The 26,394-nt window shown below is 32.3% G+C and overlaps 2 protein-coding genes across 2 annotated transcripts in view; one reads left to right on the forward strand and one right to left on the reverse strand.

Moving 5' to 3' along the window:
* Nucleotides 1-26,394, reverse strand: part of LOC105333731 (F-box/WD repeat-containing protein 4) — a 116,066-nt gene that overhangs the window by 12,878 nt on the left and 76,794 nt on the right. The gene's annotated exons all lie outside the window — the stretch shown is intronic.
* LOC105322925 (uncharacterized) lies at nt 1,243-25,109 on the forward strand. The gene is made up of 29 exons (XM_066069167.1): nt 1,243-1,363; nt 3,009-3,179; nt 3,341-3,445; nt 5,722-5,832; nt 6,139-6,300; nt 6,436-6,546; nt 6,943-7,065; nt 8,115-8,332; nt 8,560-8,649; nt 8,751-8,904; nt 9,370-9,596; nt 9,910-9,986; nt 10,095-10,158; nt 10,734-10,946; nt 12,142-12,256; nt 12,961-13,069; nt 13,262-13,440; nt 13,737-13,849; nt 15,224-15,379; nt 18,190-18,370; nt 18,526-18,716; nt 18,913-19,113; nt 19,334-19,448; nt 19,706-20,356; nt 20,500-20,635; nt 20,782-20,964; nt 21,089-23,251; nt 23,347-23,502; nt 23,874-25,109. Exons 1-28 carry the CDS (start codon nt 1,282-1,284, stop codon nt 23,477-23,479), a joined length of 6,534 nt encoding a protein of 2,177 aa, XP_065925239.1. The 5' UTR covers nt 1,243-1,281; the 3' UTR covers nt 23,480-23,502; nt 23,874-25,109.

Here is a 26,394-nt window from a genome sequence, read left to right on the forward strand (position 1 = left end):
TAGTCTTAGCTCAAAAGCCAGACAAATCTTGTTGATTTCAGAGAGCCATGGCTGAATGGCTGACAATGAAATAGACAGGCCTACGTCATATTGCTGTTATGACACAGTTACCCAAAGTCCAAGTTCTTGTTAAAATTGTTCTACATCTAGGAGTATCATATTGGTTTTTGTTACGGATATAGTATTTTGAAACGTTTTCTCGTCGACTAGAAACAATTTCTCGTATCTAAAGATATTCAGGTACCACACCTGTGTGAATTTTATATAATATTTTCATTTTTCGTAGCGTCGCTTTTATAAAGGTTTCCAGCCTGTTTCAAAATAAAGTGATTCTCATTTGGAGATCAAGTACATGTACATTCCTTGCGGCGGACAGTTGAGCCTTGTCCTTTTTTTTTCTTATAACGTGCAGCCATACCAAACAACTGAAAAATATTCAAGGAGAGTTCTTATAAACGTTGCACATTGTATACAATTTTAAAAGCTTTTCCCTCCCAATCGTAAATTGAAGTTTTTCTTAAGAAGACCCAGTTTTTTTTATAACCCATTGCTTATAATATAATTAACATATTCAGACTATCCGGGGTTTTGCGACAATGATGATGGACTGATACAAATTTAGTCCATCGCCTTGAATAAAAAACGGATTTTTTATAATAGAAAAAATATCAAATTTGTTTTTTGATGGATTAAATTTAAGAAGCCATTGCAAGACCATTTTTCTAATACATGTAGATCACGGTTTAAATTTGATTCAATATCTGATATATTATATAAGGCATGTTGTAGAGAATTGTCATCAGCAAACAGTCATGTCAATAACATGTTAAACATAATTTATATCATTTATATATAAAGGATAATTAAAAACCATCCTGTTAGCATGGGTTAAAATTGAAATTTCTGTGAGCGACACATTTGAATGAATCTGATTAAAAGATTATGATGGCGAAATTTTTGTTGAATCTCTATGCAATTGCTCTAAGAAAATATCTCTCTCTCTCTCTCTCTCTCTCTCTCTCTCTCTCTCTCTCTCTCTCTCTCTCTCTCTCTCTCTCTCTCTCATCAAATTTCGGTAGCTGATAATACGGTCATCTTGAAATATAAACCCATTTTAAATATAGCTCGGTCGAACCCACGCAATAAGTAAATTAAAAGAAATTTTGATTGACGTTTTCATTCGAAGGGCTGTTTTAAAATTTGTATAAATAGAACGACCGTTTTCAAAATACAAAATTTAACAATTCTTTGACACAGAAGGGTTGCGACATAGAAAAGAAGATGCATCGGATGTGTTGCAGCTGCAAGACTATAGGTTTTGTGATATTCATCTCAACTAAGTTGATTTGCGTTTTGAGCCAAGGTAAGCATCAGTAATAATAAAATAATCTATTAATTGTCATGAGTTAAATTGCAACGGTGTACACATATAATTTAACCTTTTTTTTTACTTGAATAAAAATCGTAAATTATTGAAGTAAATTTTAGGCGCACTTTAATTACATAAAAAGTTGTACATGTATTGAATATTTAATCCATTGTGTAGTGTTTTAACTACATGTACCTCAACGTATTTATTATGTAAACACTCCAAGATATATATATATATATATATATATATATATATATATATATATATATATATATATATATATATATGTATATATGTATATATATATATATATATATATATATATATATATATATATATATATATATATATATATATATATATATATATATATATATATATATATATATATATATATATATAAACTCATCATGTTAGAGTGTTTACTAACTGTTGCAATTTTTATGGTTTTCTCTTAAACACTCTCCATTTTTACAGTTTGGGCCAAGATAGAATTACTGTGTTCACTTTGGATTTTTCATTTTTCAGTGGCAAAGTTGTAGGTCAACCATAGATATACCGTGTGTTCCAAACATATTAACGGAATGCTCAGAGTATTTCAATTCCTATTTGCCATTTTTTTTGGAAAAGGCCGTTTAGAAGCCTTAATTGGAGCAAAATTTAATTATTGTCGTCCTGTACAAAAATTGATTTGCTATATGTTCCTTAAAAGAGAAATATTCCTCTGACAAAATTTAATGATTTTTATCTAACCTTATTTATCATAAAAGTTAAAGTTATATGCAGACTTATCATGCTAGCAGCTTTTTGCAGCAAAATAAAATTCAAAAAAAGTACAGTTCATAATGCTTTAAAAATTCCCGAAAAGAAATATACGCTTAAATTTTCATCGGTGAAAGAAGAATGTGATAGGTATCTTATCATTCATAAATATACATTTACATCTACCAAGCATAATTTCCTCTATTTCTTACGGAAACTTATAGTTAATTCATAGCTCTATAGAAACACCCAGACTGATATCTACACGCCCTATTTATCGATTGGTCGAAATCTACAGCGGCTGAAAGTGACAGAACTGAAATTGACACGCCCTGTTTATCGATTGGTCTGAATCTTCAGCGACCTTAGTAAAATCCCGGACTGCACGAAATAATCATGACAATGCCAGACTCAAAGTCTCACAGGAGACGATTTGACTGTTTCTTTCAGCTAACGTACTTTTGTACATTAACAGTAATTTAGGGAATTTTACTAACTTTTTATAATCAGTTTATAAATTAGTTAAAGAAAGATGTTAATATAAACAATAAAACGCTTTCTTTGATGATTCATGCGGGTTATGAAGGTAGCGATCATTGCAGGAAAAATTTACATAACCCGCTAATGCGGGTTATGTATTTTTCCTGCAATGTCGCTACCTTCATAACCCGAATGAATCACCAAACAAAGAATTTTATTGTTTAAAAAAATTCAGAGTTCTCTAGGACAATAAGGCAACATCTCTATTTTATATTCTCTAAACAATTTATTTCCAGGCTGTCATTGGCTGCATAAATAATGTACATTTTCAAAACTTTTTTCATCCCATATTCATAAAATTCCCTATATATATCATTAATTAAACATTCTTTAGAACACCGGGTGATGACACAGTCGTGTGATGGCGACTGGGTCCGGTATGGGGACAGCTGTTACCGATATTATACGTCACAGATGAGATGGATGTACGCCTTCAAGACGTGCCAGTCAGACAATGGATTCCTAACAGACATTGAAAACGCAGACGAGCAAGCCTTTCTGCAAAGTAATTTCAATCAATGTACACTTTGTAGACTTTCTTGCAGAATAATATTTACCAATACTCAACATAAAAACTTTTATAAAATATGGATTACATGTTAAAGTTATAATTCATATGACATATCTTATAGATGTTCATCTTGAATGGTGTTTATTGCTTTGCAGATTTAACCAATGGAGGCGAGTTTTGGATAGGGGCGTCGGACTGTGCATGGAGATGGCTGTGGTACAGCAGCACCCAGCCCTGGGGGTTTACCAAGTGGGATACACGTACGGCATTTCAATTTTTAAAAATCAGATGTGGTTAACGTTCCACCTTTAAATAAATGTTCTATATTCTATTTGTTTAATGTCTAGAATAATTTTCGTTGTATTTCTTATGATTGACAGCGTTTGAATGTCAAAAGTCGAGATTTATGTACAAACAAGATACTGGGTCCGGACACTTTTTCTTATGTTAACTGTAAAATCCCTATTTTTTTGAAACACTGACAAGTGATAATTGTGATATTAAACTTTTTGAAGAAAAAAAAACCCCACAAAAACAACAACAACTCCCCAAAGAACAACAATAACAACAAACCCACAACAACACCGAGATAAATGAAACATTTGCCAATATCACCTATGTAACTATAAAATAGCAGGAGCCCAGTCTACATAACAAAAAATTCTGAGCTCTTTATTTCTGTTGCATTTCGACATTCAACATTTTGTGAAGAATATTCCGTCAATGCTAGATTCTAGAAACGATGTTAAAAAAAACGAAGATGGGGTAATAAGATGGCACAAATCCCCACTGATTGAATTGTCAACAAAAAAAGCAATTTCAATTTAGTTTTTTTTTTGGGGATAATTTTCTTAATTACAAAAAGGAACGTTACCGTCAATTTCGGATATCTACGCAATGCGCAATGCCTTTTGTTTCCAGATTAAGAAATGAAAAGACTGGACATGCAAATAGTGATACGAGACAATTTTTGCTTCGATGGATAGAAATCATTAGATAATGTACTGGAATTGACATATCAACTTAAATTGAGAGCGAGTGAACAGGGTACCCTTAACGTGGTTCAAAAATCTAATAAAAGCATATATCATGTTAATAAATAAATTAAATAGACAGAGGATATACGCTCTGAAAGAAAGTTAAAAAAAAGGTTCTTACGTCATGAGCTATATCATAAAGCTACGTTCATGACTTCTTAGAGATTTCGACAAACTGACCGCACTATAATAATATCCAATATACTACACCATCGATTACAAAAAGAGTAATTATTTACTTTATATATAAATAATGGAAAAAAATGTAAAATAGAGCATCGTTGCCAATTTTTACAGAGCACTAAGTTACGAAATTCTACAAGAACGCCAAAGATCTAGAAATGACGTCGCTAGCGTGCGGCGACTATCGTTACCTTATGCTCTACAAAATATATTATCTTCAGTAATATTTATCATAACGCATTAACATTTACAGATCTGAATTGAATTAGGTAGATATCTCAAAGTACAAGTTCTTGTCACTTTACCTGAATTTTACACGATTTTATCGTAGCTGTGGCATTAGTTTTGGATCAACCCTCGTATGTAATACAATTGTGCAAAGCGCAATTTTCAACTTTAGGCAATTTAAATATTTTGATTAACACAAAGAAAATTTTAAAAATCAAACTATCAAGGCATTGAATATCTAGAAATGGCATTATTTTAAGACTTTAGTATTCACATACATCGGTTCAAATCAACATAACTCAAGTAATTATAAATCGATGCTATGTAAAATATATACATGTATATTGTCTGCAACGATATTATGAAAGAATTATCAGATTTAATTTTTTTAATGGCTCAAATTGTGATCATGCTTTTCTTACCCTCTAATGGCACTGCATGGATTATCACAATGACTCTTAACACATATAAGCTTTTATTATTTATACATGCATGACCTCTTATATAGACACTAATGTCCTATGTGTCTTTTAATATTATGAAATTAATATTTTTTATTAATATAATTAGGACAATTTCATACAATGGCTATGTTATATTACCTTGAGATTACAGTTTCGAAAATACAGAATTATCTTCCTTCTTTACCGAGAAAACGAGACTTAAACCCGGTAACACTTTTTTGGTGGATCTAGTAAAGATTAGCATCTACGAATTCCATATTATGTACTTTAACACAAACGGTATTCGTGGTATGCAATGTAAAAGAATTTGAATCAAGAGGCATCGAGTGATCGTTCAATGAAGATCTATCAACAACGAATCAAAATGATTATGAAGCCGTATCGAAACCAGAGATAACTATATGTATATTTTTTTTTAAAATGACATGTTGAATTGAGATGAAATATTATTTCGGCAAAAATTATTTAAACCACAAAGAGAAAAATGGATTAGTTTGTATTTGCCTTAAAAAATGCAAATGGAGTACTTTAGGTAAAATATTGCACCTGTAAAATTATTATGAGTGGACTCTATAACATATAACGTAAGTTGACGAATGATTTTAAGTTTACTGCTTTGAACAGATCAGCCCGATAACTCCGGGAATAATGAACACTGCGGAGTAATCAGGGCAAACGGCATGTGGAACGACCTCCCATGTAGCCACACTCGGCCATTTGTCTGTAAAAGAAAAGGTGGGTTGTGAGTGTTAATTTAGGAGAACATTAAACGTAAATTAAACGATTGAAAAAAAAATGTAATAAACGTAACTGTCAAGATAGAAACAAATGAAAACATAAAGAAATTAAAAATATCAAAATTTTATACGTACCATTGGATTGTTTTTTTAAATAATTTTATTCAGTTTTAAAAATTGAATTGAATTTTTAATGTTACACACATTAATTGCAGCCACCAAAGGCCTGGTTTGAATGATTAATAACAAGTATCAAAACATGTACATGTACCTACAATCAAAGTGTTGATAATTTTTCTTTCAGTTACTTTATTTTTTTGCGACAAAACATGGAGTACGAGAAAAGGAAGATGCTACAAAAGATTTCCCGGAACGCTGAGGTGGACAAGCTCGTTCGAGCTCTGTCAGTCAAACTCCGCAACGCTCGTCAACATTGAGAACGATGCTGAGCAGACATACGTAAATGGTCAGTTGATAATTTGTGTGATTGAAATCTTAAATTATTCTATTGATTGAATGCTATAAATGAATAACTTTATTCACGATTGGTACACAATATAGATTGACATCCAGGTTTAAAAAAAAATCGTCTGTTCGGCAGGTTTATATAACTCTTATCATCTGTGGGTTGGTGGATTTGATGGGCCCCAAAACGGAGAATGGGCATGGGCAGGAACAACGTTACCTTGGAATTATACGTACTGGGATCGAGGTTACCCCTTTTCTATTAGTAAAAACTGTACTCATAGCAAAGAGAACGTTAATCAGTGGTTCTTAGGAGTTGTTTTTGTTGTTGATTTTTTTTAAAAATCTTTACGTTTGTCTTTAATCTATTCTAATCTTATTCTAAACTATTTAAGGATACATTTAATATCAATATCTTCAACTGCCAACTCTCTAATATATATATATATATATATATATATATATATATATATATATATATATATATATATATATATATATATATATATATATATATATATATATAGTCTCGGAGCAGTCAAATAATATTAGTTCTTTAAATCTATGGGTTGGTCGCAATTTTGTAAGGAGTAGGTAAACACAAGCACTAATCTTCCCATGCTTTCTTATTTCTCTCTGTCAGTAAGAGGTCAACCGAACAATGGGGCAGAGGACTGTGTAGTGCTCGCTCAAGACAAAGGAAAATGGCATGACATAACTTGTTTAGGATATATACCATATATATCAGTGATGTGTGAACGCAATAGTATGTATTGGGATCCTTAACATAACATTTAAATTAAAAAAAATCACTTGGTCAATGATTGAAAAAAAGGTAATTTAAAATAAAAATATTTTCTACTATTTAACGTTCTGTTTTACAATAAACTAGACTTTGACCCGTGCGTGCACGGGTTGACATTGCATAGTTTTATGATATCGGGCATTTACAAAATAGATACATCATATCGAAACACCGTATATTGTTGACATTTGCATAACAAACTTCAAGTCTGCAATAATGCTAATAATTTCACTACACTCTGCTGAGTTGGAATAATCTACCTGTGTCTTGGGAAAGGCCTTCACTACAGTTAAAATGCCTCCTATATACCCGTATTGTAGCAGAAAACCGCAGAATCGCTCCAAAACGATTTTGGAGAAAATTAATAAAGTTGCATTGAAAATAACAGTCAAATTGTTCATAACAAACCATTTTGAAGCTTTATATACCTTTCTTCAAAAAGTTTAATTCTATAATTGCAGAATTCAACATATTACAACAACGTTTTTTTTACAAACCATGTTGACATTCGAAACTCTCGGGATTTTTTTTATAGTAAATGCACTGTATTAGAATTATCTCCCGTATATTTCTTTGACGAACAGAAAAAATTTCCGATGAAAATTACCACGAATTTGTTTTATCGTTTCCAAGTTTATCCATGCAAGTATGATATTGTGGAAACATAAAGAGCCTCCAATGAGTTAGCGTGAATGTAATGTGCATGCGCAAAATTGTAAAATAAAAAAAAAATCAGATGATTTCCGGATTTTTTTGAGGAATTTTCGTTGATTATTAATTAACGAAGCTTGGTTGAGAAAAAATAAAAACAAATTGGTAATCTTCAAGTACTAATGATGTTTAAGATATATAAAACAAAAGACACTACTCTTTAAAATTCCGATTTATCGGTATTAAAGCCCAAAAATTCGAGTCTATTATTTTAATATAGTAGTATAGATATAAAATGAAACAACACAAGCTATGCACATCTACTAACATTTTCCATTAACTATTCATTATATCTTTAGCATTTCATTTGACCAACGACCCTGTTTTGACAATGGCAGTGGAGGCCCCCAGAAATGAAACGAGATTTATCTGTACCTTTAGTTCCAATATTTCGGATGTCGATTTCTTATTGGAGTGGTATCTCAATGATGGAGTTATCCAAGATCACACATTCACTGACGAAACAGAAAGTTCACTGCACGAAAGAGATTTACCATTGTTAAAGCAAGAAGATCAGGTATAATTGTACAATGCAATGTTGCTTAACACTAAATTCAGAATGCAAAAATAATAATCCGCTGTTATCATTATATATTTACATTTTTCAGTGTCTTTGCCTGTGATAACACTACGCTATATATTTTCTTGTTCAGATTTTCATCTTCTCCAAAATTAGTGAACGCTACCTGGAATCAAACCGATATCTTTTGATTTATTTTATATATTTTTTTCTTCAAATAAAAGATAAAATGTGCCGTAACCCCATGCATGCCGGGAAACTGCAGTATGAGAGGATCTCCTGGCGAAAGCAACGTTATCACAGCAAAGGTCCAGGTATGATGTATATGATAATATGTGAATTACTTCCCCTTAATACTTATTGATCGAAATGTGAGGTTGCATGAATAATGATGTGTTTATCTTTCACATGACAGGTGGCTAGCGAGTCCCGGATCACGGTGGCTGAGAGCTCAGGCCCCGCCTACATCAATGTCACCAGTACAGTCCCCCTACAACTGTTTTGTGAACAAAGTCACCGAGATAACATCGAACTATGTAACGCACATGTCTCCATCGAACTAGTGAGAGGTGGCATATACTTTCTACACTTAAATTCTTCTTTTTGTTGAGTCATATTTTTTTTAAAGATTGCATACTTTGAATTATTTTATCAATAATTCAAATTCGCGTTTTCAAAGTGCGAGAAATTGACCGTTAGTTTGCCTGGTAAATTAGAAAAGGTTTCTTATTCGCTCCATTAGAACCATTATAACAAGATCTTGGACTTTCAGTAGGACGTAACTATCTATTTGATGCTCAAAACGAGTTAAAAATGACGCTGGTTTCAAATGAAATATATACTGATTGCGTAGTCTTAGCTCAAAACCCAGACAAATCTTGTTGATTTCAAAGTGCAATGGCCAAGTGGCCTTCATGAAATAGACAGGCCTACGTCACATTGCTGTTTGACACCAACTACCCAAAGTCCAAGCTCTTGTTAAAATGGTTCTAAGTATCATTGGATAAGATGAAAATATGTTTTGTACCTTTTAGGACGAGAAATGACCTGTGGTAGATTTCATGTCCCCGTCAGTCAAGCAGTATTTGGTATGTTCAGTCCGCACTCCAAAGCGTGCACGTACCAAATGAACACGTGGTCGTCTGGAGTGTTGATTCCTGTAAAGGCAGCACTCGACGGCATAATAGACAGAAACCAAAACAGAAATATACGAGTTCTTTTTACCGCTTCAAATGTCACAAAATTAATCTCAACCGTGGAGGTAAGATCTGGCTGTTGGACCATAAAACTCTCCGGTGACGGAGCCTGATTTAAATTGCTTATCATAAGCACAATTCAATAGATATAATTGCAAAGAATATTTTATTTCTTCTAAATTAAGTGATACGTACCTTTACTTCTAACTATATACATGTTTCCAGCTGAAAACCTTTAAATGATATCACCGAAGATCGACATGTGCTGCCTACATTTTTGAGTTAATATTTCAATTAAGTAAAATACTTTTTGGTGTGCCTAGAACACAGTTATTATTTTAAAGTTGTCGTACTTTAATATCTTTTGTTGTACACTAGCTAACTGTTGTGGATGAAGATAGGGTAGCAACATGTTCATCTATAAACGACCCTCACATGACAACATTTGATGGAAGGTACATCAATACTCAGATTTTTTCCACTAAATAATGTCTTTTTGTGACTTTTACGTTTTCGATTCATCTTTGTACATGTATCTAAATATTAATGACATTGGTTTGTAGATATTATGACAACTACCTGGAGGGTGAATTTATTTTGTACAAACACAAAACTCTGCCCTATGAGGTATGGTTTATGCATTACGGGTTATGCATTCGTTCAAATAAAAATAAATATCTAAAGAGAAGAAAGATTTTTAAGGCTACCGAAATCAAGTCTTACGAGATTATTGGTTAAAGAATTTGCACATGAAAATATTCTAATTCAAGTTTTTACAAATATAACTTGAGTAAATTGTATAGTTGTACAATTATTATAATCAAGAAAATTAAGACAATTTATATTTTGTAAAGTAGAAGCATACATTTGTCAAGGCTATGATGGGTAGACGCTATCGACAGATGACGGTTTACAGAGATACATTGTTACCTATCGATGAAATATTTGTGCAATTCAGTACCATGTAATGGTGTAATGGGTAGCAAACGTTATATTTTAATTGGGATAATCTCTAGTATAACAGAGAGGAAGTTTGCACATATTTGGATACCTATGAGTTAACAGTCACAGTCAGACCTCCAAAGACTTTTCCCAATTACCCAGTTTTCATTAAAAAAAATTCTATATCCAATTCCAAAAAAAAAAAATTCAAAAAAATTAAAATTGGATATAGAATTTTTTTAAACATAACTTTGTTTTAGGTGCGGACCTATTACCGTAGATGTAACTTAGTAGCCGCTTGCAATTGTGCAGTTGCGGTAAAGTCCGGTAATGACGTCATCCTAGTTGATGTTTGCGGACCCTCAAGAGGGGCATCCACGAAAAGAACTATTTTTACCATAAAGATGTATTTGAATGGAGAACTCACCCCGGGAACTGAGGTTATTTCACATAACGGAGGAAAAACATTCGAGGTTGTTTCATCTATCTGAAATCATCGTTCATAATCATTTAAAACGCAGATTTGGCAGTCTTATTTTGACATTTCAGGTTTTTCAATCTTGTTTTAATGCATGTGGTGTATATATTGACTGCAGGAAACCCGGTATGTGGGGCCCCCTCTAATTAGTAGTGATCTGTCTAACAACATTGTCCAAAGCATAGTAGTATTCATATTCAGTTGACTCAAACTGGCTTTAAATTTACCTAAATATTGAATGTTGGTATAGGGTGGTAATTGGCTTCGTTTAAAGGGACTTGGAGACGATTTTAGATCAAAAATTTTATTTTTATTTTTTATGTACAAAATGGTTTACTGGTGCATTTTAAATGATTGACCAAAATATTGAATGTTAAAGTCAAGTTACAAGCGAGATACAGAGGTAAGAATTGATTGTTATGTAAGCAAAACTCGAGTCTTATAGTTGTATACAAAAATGTAATGTAAAGAATTACCACGTCGTGGACAAAATGACATGTTAAAAACAATTTAAACTAATTCAATATCTCCATAAATTCTATTATCAACAAAAGAAGAGACATTTGAGTGAAACTTACACCAATACAACACATATGTAAAAATGACAATATTCGAGCTTTGTTTACAAAACAAAGAATTATGAACTCTGTATCTTGCTTATAACTTGATATTTGACTTTCAAATTTTGATATAGCATTATAAAATTCTATATTTATCCGTATAAACATTGAAAATGGAAAAAATAAAATTTGAAAATCTAAAGTCAAATCGTGTTTAAGTCCCTTTAAAGACTTTGTCAAAGATCAAGGTCATGGCATATATACACAAAAAACAACCTTACATACATTTCCATTTTCATATCTTGATTAGACTTTACCAAAATACTGCTTACTTGAAAGAGATGCCCTGACCCAAATTGTAAGATCAACGGTAAAAAATAAGAAGATAAGAAGAACTGGACGTTAATTTTCTCCCTTGACTCCAACTGCCTTTATAAACTTATACACTTAACGAGTGTTTTTTAAAAAAAAAAAACCAGTTACCATAAAGTTTTATAATTCATTAGATTTCTTAACGGCTGTTAATAGGAAATCAAAGTCTTTTAGATTGCTTTTTATGCTGGCGTTATAACTGGATTCTTAAAAATGGTACCTTCTTAAAGATGTTTAAGTATTACTTGATTTAACTAGGTTGTACTACCAAACGGAGCAAGGACCATGATAATGACTGGAGCGATGGCCAGAAATCAACGTTTCCTTAATGTTAAAGTAGTAGCCTCCACGTTTGATTTCAATCAAACAGAAGGTAAGTGGTCTTTGTCTTCTAGCGGATATCATGGGATGTAAAGATCACGAGAATTTTGAAAGACAATGTTTGAATGAAGAAATGAATATTTTTAAAATAGATAAACCAATAATAGAAATAACGAATATAATGTCATCACTTGTTGTTTATTCATTCGATTCTATTTGCGGCAAATTTTTCCTTCACATTATTAACGTGTTTTGACAAAAATATAGTAACAGTTTTAAAAGTAATTCCTACAAAACATTAACTATACCTTAGAAATAAGAGGTCAGAGAAAATATTGTTCAAAAGATTAATTGCAAGGAAACACAAACTTTTGAAAAATGTTTGAGACCAGTTAAAGACATTAACTTTTGAACCATTGTGACCTAAAAAGTATGAAAAAAAAGTTCTTTCTCTCTCATACACATAAATAGTAGAATTTGTGATAAAGTTCTGACCGGAAACTACTATGATTTGTTATGGTATTCTAGCAGTATGCCTTGGCCGTGTCATAAAATCGGCATGGAGTTCCTGGCAATATTTTCGTCAAGTTTTGATATTTTTTTTCTCATAATACGAACTCAAACTCAAAGTTCTTTAACGTATTGTCTATACATTAAAATTTCCAAGAGAAAGTATATACATTTTGAGAAAGAAGAAAACCAATATTAGTGGGAAAAGATTAATGAAATAGAGAGACAAAATAATTTATTGTTTAGGACTTTGTGGGACATTTGATGGAAACAGAAATAACGATTTGATGAAAAGGGATGGTGATTTGTACACAAGAGGAGGCAAACAGCCGAACGAGTTCTCCTTGTCTTGGAGGTAATCGATGCTTTTAACAAAAGATATCATTATTGATTTAAAACACCTTGTTTAACAATAAAAAAATTTATAAATAAAACTGGGTAATTTTGTAAAAAATAACCCAAAAAATCAAACAAACTGATAAACAAAAAGAAATTTCAATTTTTTTTTAATTTCACTGTTTTCATAACTTTTTCCGAATTTATCAAGGGTTTCTGAGGAGGAGTCGTTATTTAGAGGTGATTGCAGGACATCAACTTCCAGCATCGCTGAAAAGGGCATTTATTGCGATTGTATGGAGAGACAAACTGCTGTTTGTCAGCAAGGATTAGATGTGATGACATGTGCTGAGATTCAGAAGAGGAAAGGACTTTTAAATGGACAAAAAGGTCTGGGTTAAACTCCAGCTAAGTATTATAATAAGAAGGGATTGTAGATTGAAAATTGACAAAGTTGTTCCGTTAAAGTCTACATAATTATTTAGTGTTTCATAATACAAAAAAGACAAATTTCTAAATGCGTATACATGTACATACACTTGAACTATCGTTTATGCACTTTTTATGGGGTTTGACGGCTATGTGAAAATGATACTGCCTGGAACCCAGGTGCTGTCTTCAATTTGAAACAATTTCGCCCTAGTTTTGATAACTAACTACCTATAAAAACTTTTTTTCTCTCTTAGGAGTCAAACTTATCACGCAAGACTTGATACAAGATGCCGAGTCCCCTCCTCTTCGATGCGTGTCACCTCGGAAGTCAGACTCATTTGAGTTTGACCCAGAGCATATGCCACCGGTATTTATTGTACACATACACTCAAAAAATATTTTTCGTCATAACACAACAATGTTGAGGTATACCTATCCTTCTTTTAAACCATAAATAAGTTTTGCAATTAAATCTTATGGTAATTACATGAGCTGATAAAAAATTGAAAATGAAATAAAATTTGATGTTAGCGTGTGTGAATCAACTATACTGGTATTGTACCAGTTATCGGCTAAGACCAGTTATCGGCTTAACTGAGGGTTCGGGTCTATAGCACGCGAATATCCGAGATTTTTTAATTCAGTCATCTGTTTCTAATAAAGAAAAGTAAGTTTGCTTGAAAACTTTCTTCAATATGTTTTAAACCTGAGCTTTAACGATCAGTGTTTACCGCTGATTTACATCTTTGCACTTTCAGCTGAGAGGGAAGTGACGTAATAAGTTAAAAATAGAATATGACCTCTTTGTGATACATAATTATATCCCTTCTTTGATTTGACATATAATATCAATACATATAACATTTATAAAGAAAAGGAACTCACTAAATTCCGAGAGATTCATGGCGCAGTTGAACACCTGATTGTATAATTATGCATTGATTAGCGTACAATTGTGTGTATTACCTATCATGATTAAAGAATAATTTAATGAGTTTAATTTATGTATAATTACCCCTACGACCTATAGGCTGACCCCGCAAGGGACATAATTCAATCAACACTTTGCAGAATATAAAATCAACATGTACAAGGATTTTACTATGTTATTATCACGAAGCCGATAACTGGTACAGTAAATCATAAAACCTAGGCAAATTCGGGGCTTCCTAAAAAGCCCAGAAACAATATGTTTTAGGTTCTAAATGATGATATAATCTAACCGATGGATAAATAAGGAGTTCACAATTTAAGGTATGAAAAGTTTTATTCCAATATATCAAGAAATAAGGAAACACGAGAAGAAAACGTAAAATTATAGCCGATAACTGGTACAGTGCCAGTATCTCTTACATAACTTGTTTATTTTTTTAAGATCCATAATATATTTAAGTAATGACTATATAGGGTGGGAATTATTTTTGTCTGTTTATTTTTTTTTAAATTAATTATCAATTATTTTGACCAGTATTGATTACAAATAAATCATTAATTTAAAAATATTTGTAATATGAAATTGCACCCTTTATCTGTATGTGCTATGCTTATAAATGCTTAAGGATAACTTGATGATAAACAGTGACACCAAAAAAAACAAACTTAAACATGAAACTGGTGTCCATGATACATGACTGATGCTTTTTGATAAAGAATATATGTATTTTGAACATACATCAATAGCATAGTTTTCGCTTGTATGATCAAGAGTCAACCTGCCTTTATTTTCTATTCCAAATTATAGGACCCAATATGGCCTACCCCAAAAAATATCACAGAGGACATGGCAAAGAAAACTTGTGAAGATTTTTTGGGAAGTGACAAAGCAGGAGCATTATGTACGAAACTGCCAGGATTAGATCTAAATCCTATACTGCAAGGCTGTATTACTGACATACAGGCGAGTGGTTATTTCACTTTTTTAGCAATCATATGGTATCAACATACTGTTATGATTCCGTTTTCAACGTAGAATTCTGATTTTTTTTTTCATTGATAGTACATGAATATTTTACAGTGATATTTAAGTTTGAAGATTACGAAGTTCATTAGAGTTTCATCACCTTTAATTTTTTTTTATAGTTTTATCCGTTTAACTGTTGTGTAGATTTAAATTCAATATGTAAACAACAAATCTAAACTTAAATATTGATATGTTGCAAATATCTTTCATGCTGAGGGAGCAAACACAGATACACAGTCCGAGATAGCAACGACTGCTCCCCAGTCTAATATCAAATAAATGTATTTTCTGCTTTCCATATATAAAGGCAATCTTTACAGAAATTACTAGTTATCACAATCCCCTTTTTTATCTTCTCAATCAAAGAATTAAAGGCTACTTGAAGTTGAAAGTATTTGTATTTAAATGTCCATTTTATCATCATTTATGGATCGTTAGAGTATCATTTCTAAAGCAAGATAACGTTGTTCAAAGAAGGATATATGCCCTTAATTTTTTATACGAATTTTTTGTATTTTTTTACGCAAAAATAGAAAATCTGTTTTGTTTGCAAGTAACGCATTGCTGAGTTTAAAATTTGATGTGAATAAATGCATAATATAAATATCTAATAAATCATGTCCAGTAATGTCAAAAAGACGTTTTATTTTTTTTAATTGAAAAAAAATATTTATGAAAATTAAGAACTTTTTTTAATAATATTTTTCAAACCTATGGATAAAATTTTCTAAAGAAACGTATTCTATAGAAAGGAAATGCAAGGCAATCATCTTTAAAAAGAAATCAAATTGAATCAAATTGGCGAAATTTTAGAAATAAGGCAAATTTTCAAAATTGAACCACACCCGATCGAAATTAAACTGATCCCGACTTGAATGATAGAAATTTTAAATATATAACAATTTCACCCCAAAACTAGGATGTTTGGTTGTAATATGGCTTGTAAATTAGGAGAACAATTAAAAATCCAATTGATTTCTTTTCTGCACATGAAAAAATACTGTTGATTTTTCATTTTTTTGTCTCTAATCGGGATCGGCCAAATTTTGAAAATTAGCAATATTTCTAAAATTTCGTCAATTTGATTCAATTTCTTTATAAAAAGTGATTGCCTTATATTCTTTCTCCATAATACACGCATCTTTAAAAAAGTTTATCAGTAGGTTTGAAAAGTATGAACAAAAGATGTTTTCTATTTTCATAAATAATTTTATATGAAAAAATTTACTTGCAACCAAAACAAATTTTCCATCTTTTCGTAAAAAATGCCAAAAAAAAATGTATGAAAAATTAAGGGCATATATCCTTCTTTGAACAATGTCAATTTGCTTTAAACATGATACTCTAACGATCTATAAAATAACATTTTGGTGTAGCATTCCACCTTAAATTGTAATCGGAAAAATACAGTTTATGAACTGAAAATGTCTATAACGTTTTAATTAAAGGTTCAAATCCACTCAAAATGGAAACGTTTGTAATTTATTATGTGTCCTCTCGACATATGCAAAGAAATAATTAGAACTTTAGGTAAAAAAAAAAATATGGTGTATAAACACGACTGCATTTGTATGAATTTATCAGTTTTCATTGAATTCCGCGATTTCAACTAAAATGCTCTATAAACTGATATAGATTATTGTCACTTCACTTAACATTACTTAATCTGTGTAAAAAACAAAATTTAAAGGCAAGAAAAATTGGTTTTAAAACCGATTATGGTAAAATACTCCGGAAAGCTCCTGATGACGTAATGCGACAATCAACTGGCCTGAACAATTACAATGATTATTATAATATTATACTAGACTTTGATCAGTACGTGCACGGGTTGAGTTGACAATGCATATGATATCGGACATTTACAAAATAGATACATCAACACACCGTATTGATGACATTTACATAACCAAGCTTTAAGCTTACAATAATGCTATTAATTTCACTTCACTCTGCTTAGTTAAAATAATCTTTGTCTCGGGACAGGCCTTCACCACAGTTAAAATGCCTCCCATTTACCCGTTATGTAGCAAAACATTGCCGTGAGAATCGCTCCTAAACGATTATGGAGAAAATTAATGAAGCTGCATTGAAAATAACAGTCAAATTATTCATAACAAACCATTTTGAGGCTGTAAGTACCTTTCATCTAAAAATTTGATTCAATCATTGAAGAATTCAACACTTTTTCATCAACGTTTTTACTCGCTTCGAATTTACATACCATGTTGACATTCGGAACTCTCATATTAAATGCACTGAGTTAGAGTTACCTCCCGTTTTTTTCTTTGATGAACAGAATTTATTGCATGTTTCCAATAGTGAAAATTTACACGTATTTGTATTATCGTTTCGGAGTTTATCCATGCAAATGTGATATTGTGGAAGCATAAACTAATAAAGAGCCTCCCGTGATTTAGGGTGAATGTAATGCGCAAGCGCAAGATTGTTAAAATCCAAAAAATCCAGATGATTTGTGGATTTTAAAAAAAAATGTTTTTGTTGATTATTAATTAGCGAAGCTTGATTGATAAAAAATAAAAACAAATTGGTAATCTTCAAGTACCAATGATGTTTAGAATATAGAAAACAAAAGACAGTACTCTTCCGATTTCTCGGTATTAAAGCCCAAAAATTCGAGTCTATTATTTTAATATAGAAGTATAGATTAAAACAAGTGTAAATGAACTTTTTGAGCTTTGTCTTTGGACTCGTTTTCATCCAGCAATTTTCTTGTTCTTTAAAAGCTTACAGACAGTACTGATTGGGCGAAGGAAAGCCTTGTCAATTTGCTACGAGAATGTATTACCATAGTGGAGACGGACACAGACCAGTGGAGCAATGAGACAGAGGAGGCTGGTCCACCACCGGGTATTACCAACCTCATCTGTCCAAACAACTGCCAGGGCAACGGAAACTGTACTGAAGGTGAGGAGAGAGAGAGAGAGAGAGAGAGAGAGAGAGAGAGAGAGAGAGAGAGAGAGAGAGATTAACTGTAATCGTATCGTTATCGTGTTAAGGAAATGCGTGGCGTTTCATTGTTGCATTTAAAAAAGTCTTTTTTTATGAATTCCTATTATCAGGACTTTGTCAGTGCTTTCATCCCTGGATTGGAGACGATTGCTCCGTCAACAGTACTGTGCCACCACAGTTTGATCAAGTTGGCGATGGAGAGCCGTGTGACGCTGTTTGTTCAGAGTGTCTCTCTGTCAGATTATACGGCGAGAACTTTGTTGATGTTGAAAATCTTACATGCCACTATAAAGTACTGAATGTAGGTATTATTTGAAATCGTTTAAATCAAGCATTTCAAAATTTTGTATACGCCTAAAAATTGAGTTACTTCTTTATCATTTGTAAGAGCTTTACTTTTATATTCAATATTCATTTGAAAATAGCTTATAATTAGGTAAACCTATGTTGAATTTCTCTATTCAATTTTAAACCTTATTTTGTCATTTTTTTTTCAGCTGAGACTGGATCCTATTTCAGATGTTAAAACAATAAAGGCGGCGTATCTTAACAGTGAAATAGTCAAGTGCACTCTTCCAGATGTAGCATTGTATGAAATTGCAGTCAGCAACGACGGAGAAATAACCAGTGAATACAAACAATACATTGTTTTCAACAGTAACTGTCACCAATGCAACAGTTCTTGGTGTACAACAAGGGTATGCATAGGCTAATTATAAAATATTGTTTCTTTTGAAATTAGAAATAAAAGGAACGAGCTATTTTAATTTGTTATAAACATAATTCCTAACATGCATTATAAGATCATTTGATAAATACAATTTTATTGGTGTAATTTTGAATTCATCATTAGCACGTTTCTCTTTTTCTCTTCTTGTACTTGTTTGCCCCATTGAAATTATCAGTGCATTCGTATAGAATAATATCTGCAAAATTAATGGTGAGTGTCTGGACCATGGATTTGTGAATCCCAGGAACCAATTGGAAGTTTGCAACGTTACACTCTCTAAAATTCAGTGGTCTACTTTAAATGGTTAGTTAATGGAAAAACAGGTCTTTGATATAAACAATGATACCTGAAATAATGATTTTGCTGTAAAACACACCTTTCTCATTTAACCTTTCTCATTTATTAAGTTTTTCTCATGTGTTTTTTTTTATTCTCGTCCAATTATTATAAACAACTTCATTTAAAGATACATTACAATATTTCTAAGAAATGACATTGATAAATGTTATCCATGTGGTAAACAATACATTTTATCTTGGTCTACTTTACATGATTTGCAGTTAAAGACATTCCAAAGAAGAGTTACGATTTTCAAGATATTTCTGGTCCCTTTGTTTTGACGAAGGATTCCAAAGTTTTAGTTGGGGGGACTGGTTATCCAGCAATAACAACTGGTTCTTCAGGAGGGAAAGCTCTCATGCTGGATGGAAACCAGTACCTGTCAATGGGCGATTTAGTAAAAACAAGTACTTGTTTCGGTGATGCAGAAAAGAATCCACTTGGTATAACTATAAACCTTGATGTCAGACTAACAAGAAGCGCAAGCACCTGTTTTGTTTTCAGTACTGGCGGAGAGGAAGTTTCTCATTACGGATACGCTATTTGGCTCGAGAATGACAGTCTATATGCCAGAGCTAGCAACAGTAGGCACGAATGGTCTGTTTCCATATCCAGCGTTCAGATGGATGAATTTATTCGTATACAGATGATGTGGAGTCTGCAAAGTGGATTACTTTTAAGCATCGATAACAACACAAAAGTATCAAGCAAGAAATGCATTTCAAGACCAGTCTCACATTACACCACTATTGAAGAATTTGTACTTGGAGGATCTTCAAAAAAAGACAAAAACTGCAAACTTGCTATAGAACGTCTTACCACTGTGTGTGCTTCTTGTGAAATTGTTAACAGAAGAGATCTATGTTTTATAGGTCAGTAACAAATTCCTTTCTTAAAATTCAAACATATATTTTTTTAGGAGTTTGGTCTATAAATGTTAAAGTAATAATTTGAAGTAAAGATGGACGTTCAGCACTGAAGATCATACTTACATGTTGTACTCATTTTCTTTCAGAGCGAATCCCTCCGGTACCAAGTAACTCGTGCATAAGATCTTCGGCATCGACTGCATTAGAAGCTGCAGTCATCTCTACATCTGTTCTTTCCGGAATTTCATTTTCCATCATCTGTTGCATATGTTTTATTTTCGGGTAGGGTAAAACATATATATTCATACGTAATAGTGACACACAAGCCATACTTTTAACTTAACTATATCTTAAATTTTTACACCAACTAAAGATTAAATTTTTAATTGAGAACATTAATTCAGCGACAGATATTCTTATAATTACAGATGCAAACGACGGCGCAAGAAGAAGAAGCGGTACAATCATCTGATATCAGCTGAGCAGAGCAAAGGTGATTGGAAAACGAAGTCTAAAAAAGCTGTACTAAATCCTGTATTCTTAGACGATTCCGGAACCTCCGCATACAGACATCACTGGACTGGAGAAAACCCTGCCTGGAGGATGTACAGGTACGTGTAAACACATGGACAAACATTGTTTGATTTTAAAAATGAGAATTATAATTTCAAAATGATTGATTAAGATGTAAACATCGATGAAAACCCTTTTAAAATATTTATTGTATATATCTAGGTACGAAGGGCATAACCAAGCCATTCCGCATGAAAGAGAAATAACAAATCGTGACGTCAAACAAACCCATGACACAGGCATTCCATTTTACCAGGAAACAACTACAGGTAAAGTTGTACAAGGGTTTTCTGATGAAACAAGTGGAAGATCGTTTGCTCGCACCACTCATGAAATCAGAACAGATCACATAGAAAAGACTAATTATAGAAGAAAAACTAGTTTTTCAGCGAATGACGAACATGGAAACCAATTCATTGATGGACCTTTGGTCAATGAAGCAGTACGTATGTCAGCTCCAGAACATGAATCAAGCTTTTCTTTGTACCAAATATCAGAAAAGGAAAACCATAAAGAGTCGGCAGACTATAAACTCCAAAGACATGAAACGTTTACGGATAGAAGTCAAGCAATGATCAACACGAGATATGCAGAAAATCAAAGTCATGAGAAAACGATCAAAACAATAAATACTAGCTTCTCGAAAAATGATCAGTCAAATGAAAGCCGATACCTTTGTTCATACTGTACGAGTCATGGTGAATTACATGGAGTAATGCTTAAAAGCCGTAACACAAGTGAGAAAAATTATTTTAAAGACAGCAGCTGTCAAACAGAAGCTTATTACTTACACTCAAGAGAAACGCAGAATGACATTGCTGATAACAATAAAGACAAATTAACTTGCATGAAACAAAGCCATATCTCTGGATATCAAAGAGATGATGAAACGAATGTTTTGTCCTCTGCCAAATCATGCTTAACTGTTTCGACCAGCCAAGCAACAACAAGTGAGCACCAAGATGTAGTATACGATGTCGAGGATAACCCAAGGCAAGTGGTGTTGGGTAGCATGGGTCATGCCATAGCTGAGGAAAGAGAAACAACACAATCAAGAACGCTTAGTGCGGCAAGAGAAGAAATTGCGGAGCTTTCCCCAAAAATCAATCCAACAGAGTCAAGCATTGAATTGCTAGACAACGCGGTGTATTTATCAGAGAAAAACAAAGATAAAAAGAGATTGAGCCTTGAAGAACAAGAAAAAATGATTTGGTTGCAAAGCGAATATGAAGAGAATGAAATTAGTTCATTGCCTACTAGAATAGAGCAGCCACATGCGAAATATTCTAATGAGGCGACAGGAATACAGAGAAAGGAAAGCAGTGATGAATCATATGAAATAATAACGGAGTGGATTCCAGAAAACAAAATGAAAATTTATACAACGTCGCACAGCCTGTCGGAAAATTATGGCGTTTCAAACCCTAAGGCATCAGAAAATGGAAGTGGCTACTCTCGACAAGGCCTTTTTGTTAGTAAGACCAGTGGAAAGGTTGACGCAGAGAAAATTGATGAAAAATCCGACAATGCTGTTGGAAAAATACTTAAGTCTGAGAAGGAGATTGATCTTGGAAGTAACATTCAGAATAAAGAAATGATTTCAACGGACTCTGCGAAAGGGTTTATCATCCAATATGCAAATGATAATGAAACACAACCGAGTTATAAATCATATACAGCAGGCGAAACGATGAGAGACGGGGGTGAAGTTCATCATGCAAGAATATTAAGGCATTCAAAGAGCGAACAGCAAAGCCGGGTAAATGCTTATCAAATGAATGAACAGAAGGCTATCGCAGAAAATAAAAAGTCGTGTCAACATTGTGGTGAAGTCATGAATACTGCAGATTGTATACCACTAGTTTCAGGGTCAGCTCGAAATCCCACTCAAGCTAAGCCGGACACATTAACCATTGTAGAGTCTAGCAAGAGCACTGAAATGGAAATGAAACCAGAATGTCAAAGCATCTATGTTATCAGGCGGTCAGCTGCTGAGATAGTCGAAGAGAAACCAGAAAAACATTTTCATAGAACACTCTCTCGAAAATCAGGGGAAACGAGCGACGACTTTCTTGAATATGAATATAGCAGAGTAAACCATCGCTCTGATGAACAAAAACAAAAATTTGCTGCTGGTGTTCAGACACCTGAGATGAGACCAGTGGTCAAATCTTTCCAAAACGGGGATATCAAATATGATGTTTCCCAAATAGGAACTCGAAAAACAACATTGCAAAGGTATGATGTGAATACAGCTAAGAAAGTGGATTCTTCGGTAGATGATGAAAGCCTCGTCTATTACAAGCCGGATGGAATTATGTACAGGTATTTTATATTTGGTAAATGCTCTTACTATTATGAGTTGGGGGGGGGGGGGGAGTTTTGTAAGAACATATTCATGCTTTTGTTCATTTGTTTAGATACAAACCATGCGGATCAAAAGAATATGTGTCGGATAGCTATAGTTTTGTTTCTAGATCTAAAGTTAAGGAGCCACTCCAAGGAGAGTCGGTCGTCACATCTCAGAACAGGACAAGAAGAGATTCCTGCTAATGAAAGGACAAAAAAGTTTACAGGTATTTTATCCTAAGCAATAACGATATAGAGGGCAGCTGATTGATTGATATATTGATTACTGAATAATATTGCATTCAAGACAAATCAATTAGTAAAGAAGTAATATCATACATGTGTCAAGGAACAAATAAAATAGTAACCAACATTATTTAATAATAGAAAACGCGACAAGTAGTTACTATTCATGCCAAAGCATTACTAATAGATAAAATTATAAAATTTATTGACCGAGAATTCTTGCGATTGTAACATCTAAGAATATTTAATGTATAATAATTAAATTAGTGTTACAATGTTTGAAACAGACTACGGCAGTGATAGCTGAACTATTTAGATAATTATTAGTTTTGTTACCCTGCAATTTTTTCAGGTCTTACACAGATACGTCAAATGCAGCAGAAGAAGAAAAGGATACCATCACTACATACAAGTTATGGGAAGTTGACAAGAAAGCTGGTGATTAACATTACTAAACGCCATTAAAATCATCAAGGTTTTGGTTATTTTTTTCTAAAGTTTACTAAGCTTTGCTTTTCCAAAATTCTCGTGTTCAAACCATGTAATCGTTTCAGTTGGTACATTGTATATAATATCAGTCTTATGCGATATGCACTTTATCCAATTATTCTATCTATATAATCGAAAAGTATTATTTAAACTTTTATAAGAAGGTTTAATCATAATATATTCATGTATGTACATGTTTAAAGTTACAAGTTTATAATTTTGTGATTGAACATGTTTTTGGTTTGTGGACAATCTCTGAAAAAAATTCTTTTCCTTTAAGTTTTACTATGAATGTGTTACAAACAAAGCAACGTGAGGTATGTCCTGAACAAACTTTTTTGTGTTAATTTCTAATGCCTCCTGCCTCCATAAAGTATCAAGATTTGTTTCAGCATTGTGTAATGTTAATTCAATATCATTGGAAACTCTATGTTTTCTGAAATGTCCTTAATTAAATAAAGAAGAAGGCGAGAAATATGCCTATATGAAGAGGGATAAGATACTGCAAAGTTAAAATATCAACAAGTCTGATAAATTATCTTTAAATAAATAAAAAGAACATCGGTTTGTTACACTTTATGTATGTTAGATATTTAGAATAGATTGATTTACAGTGGCGAAAACCCTCCAAATCCTCAAAATCAAAACCTCCAAATAGTGGCATTTTAGAACCTCAGTACCTTTCCTTATATAGAATGGGTCTGAACTCCATATTTTTGTCATTGTTTAAATGAGGTTTAATGATAATCAAACCGATTTCAATCAACGAAAACGTGGAGAGATGACCTACTTACTTTTGAAATGTCATTTTGTGCCCCAACAATTGAACGTTTTAGAAAAATAAAGTCTGTAAATTCGAGGCCAAAGTCACATATAACATTCAAACAACACACTTTGTTGTAACCGAAGTGACTCAGTGGTTAGAGCAAAATTAGTCTAGAATTAGTTAAAATAGTCTAAACTGAATATAGGTATAAATTTTTCTTTAAAAATTTTAACAGTATATTACGACTAAACCAAATAGGCATTTGCTGTATCCTTCCCTCCCCTTTTTCTTTTCCAGCTGTTATATGAATTTTATTCGTTTATATCTACTATTAAATTGTAATAAAATATATCATTCATTACAAATTTGTTTTGTTGTATTTAATTTGTCATTTATTTAGAGCAAAAAATGGGCGCTCTTTAGAAAAATGACGATACAGATTCTTAATTAGACTTTTTAGTGAGGTTTATTTTTGATATTTTATGTTTATTCATTAATTGTGCGATGGTCGAAAAGTTTATACATTTAATTTTTTTGTAAATTTAGGAATGATTTGTTAATGAAAATTACCGAAACAATGCTCAGAATAAATAAAAACATGTAAATCATCGTCAATTAATTGTAGCAAATTTTTAGAATTTAGATCTTAACATAATTCTTAATTGGAAAGAGCTCCCGTTTTCAAGACATTTTATACACAATAAGGAATACAGTTACCTGATTATAATCATATGTCTTGCTAAACTGGTCTTAAATAAATCATTGGGGGGGGGGGTAACAATATGTTGGAAATGATGAATATAAATGTACATGTATGAAGTCCATGTATGAAGACCCATACAAGACCAAAAAAAAATGAAATGAAAAACCCAAAACAAGATAACCAAATTTTACATATACATACTAGAATATGATAAAAATAAAATCATAAGTAATAACATTATTCTGTATATTATCAATGTTCATAGAGGCAAATTCTCAAAAAAAGTATAAAAATTATTCCTCCTAAGAAAATCAAAGAGTATAATTGCAATGATAACAAAACTGTTGAGTGATTTCCATATCGTCATATATTTGCACTGGCCATGGAGATACAATAGTATGATGGAGTGTCCAATTATTAATTCATGCATGGCTTTAAAGTAATATTTCAGCTGCCTAAACAAGGCAATGCCCAAGTCATATTATTAACTAAAATAAATAATTCCTAAATTTCTTCATTAAACTACCCAATCACACACTCTGTCGTATCAGATGGACTAAGTCGGCCTCAAAATAAAGTTTACGTGGGATTTGCTTTGGAAACTATATACATTTGTACATGTATATGACATTAAAGAACTGACTTGATAATTTTATTAATATCAGGCTGTCCAAGGGGATTGTGAATTAAGATAAAGGAATGGATAAAATGTTTGATTTTTTTTTATTTTCTATCAAAGACCCATGATAGAAACTCATTTCTATTTTATGATTTTATAATTTTCTCAATTCTATTTCTCATCAATATTGAAGAGAAAAACAGGAAACATTAATCAAGTTTGATAAGACACTGTTTCATTTCTTTACTGAGCTGAGATTAGTTTGTTTTTTACTGGGAATCATAAAGGATGGTATA

This window comes from Magallana gigas, chromosome 8 (genome assembly GCF_963853765.1).
Source record: "Magallana gigas chromosome 8, xbMagGiga1.1, whole genome shotgun sequence".
Taxonomy (NCBI): Eukaryota; Metazoa; Mollusca; class Bivalvia; order Ostreida; family Ostreidae; genus Magallana; species Magallana gigas.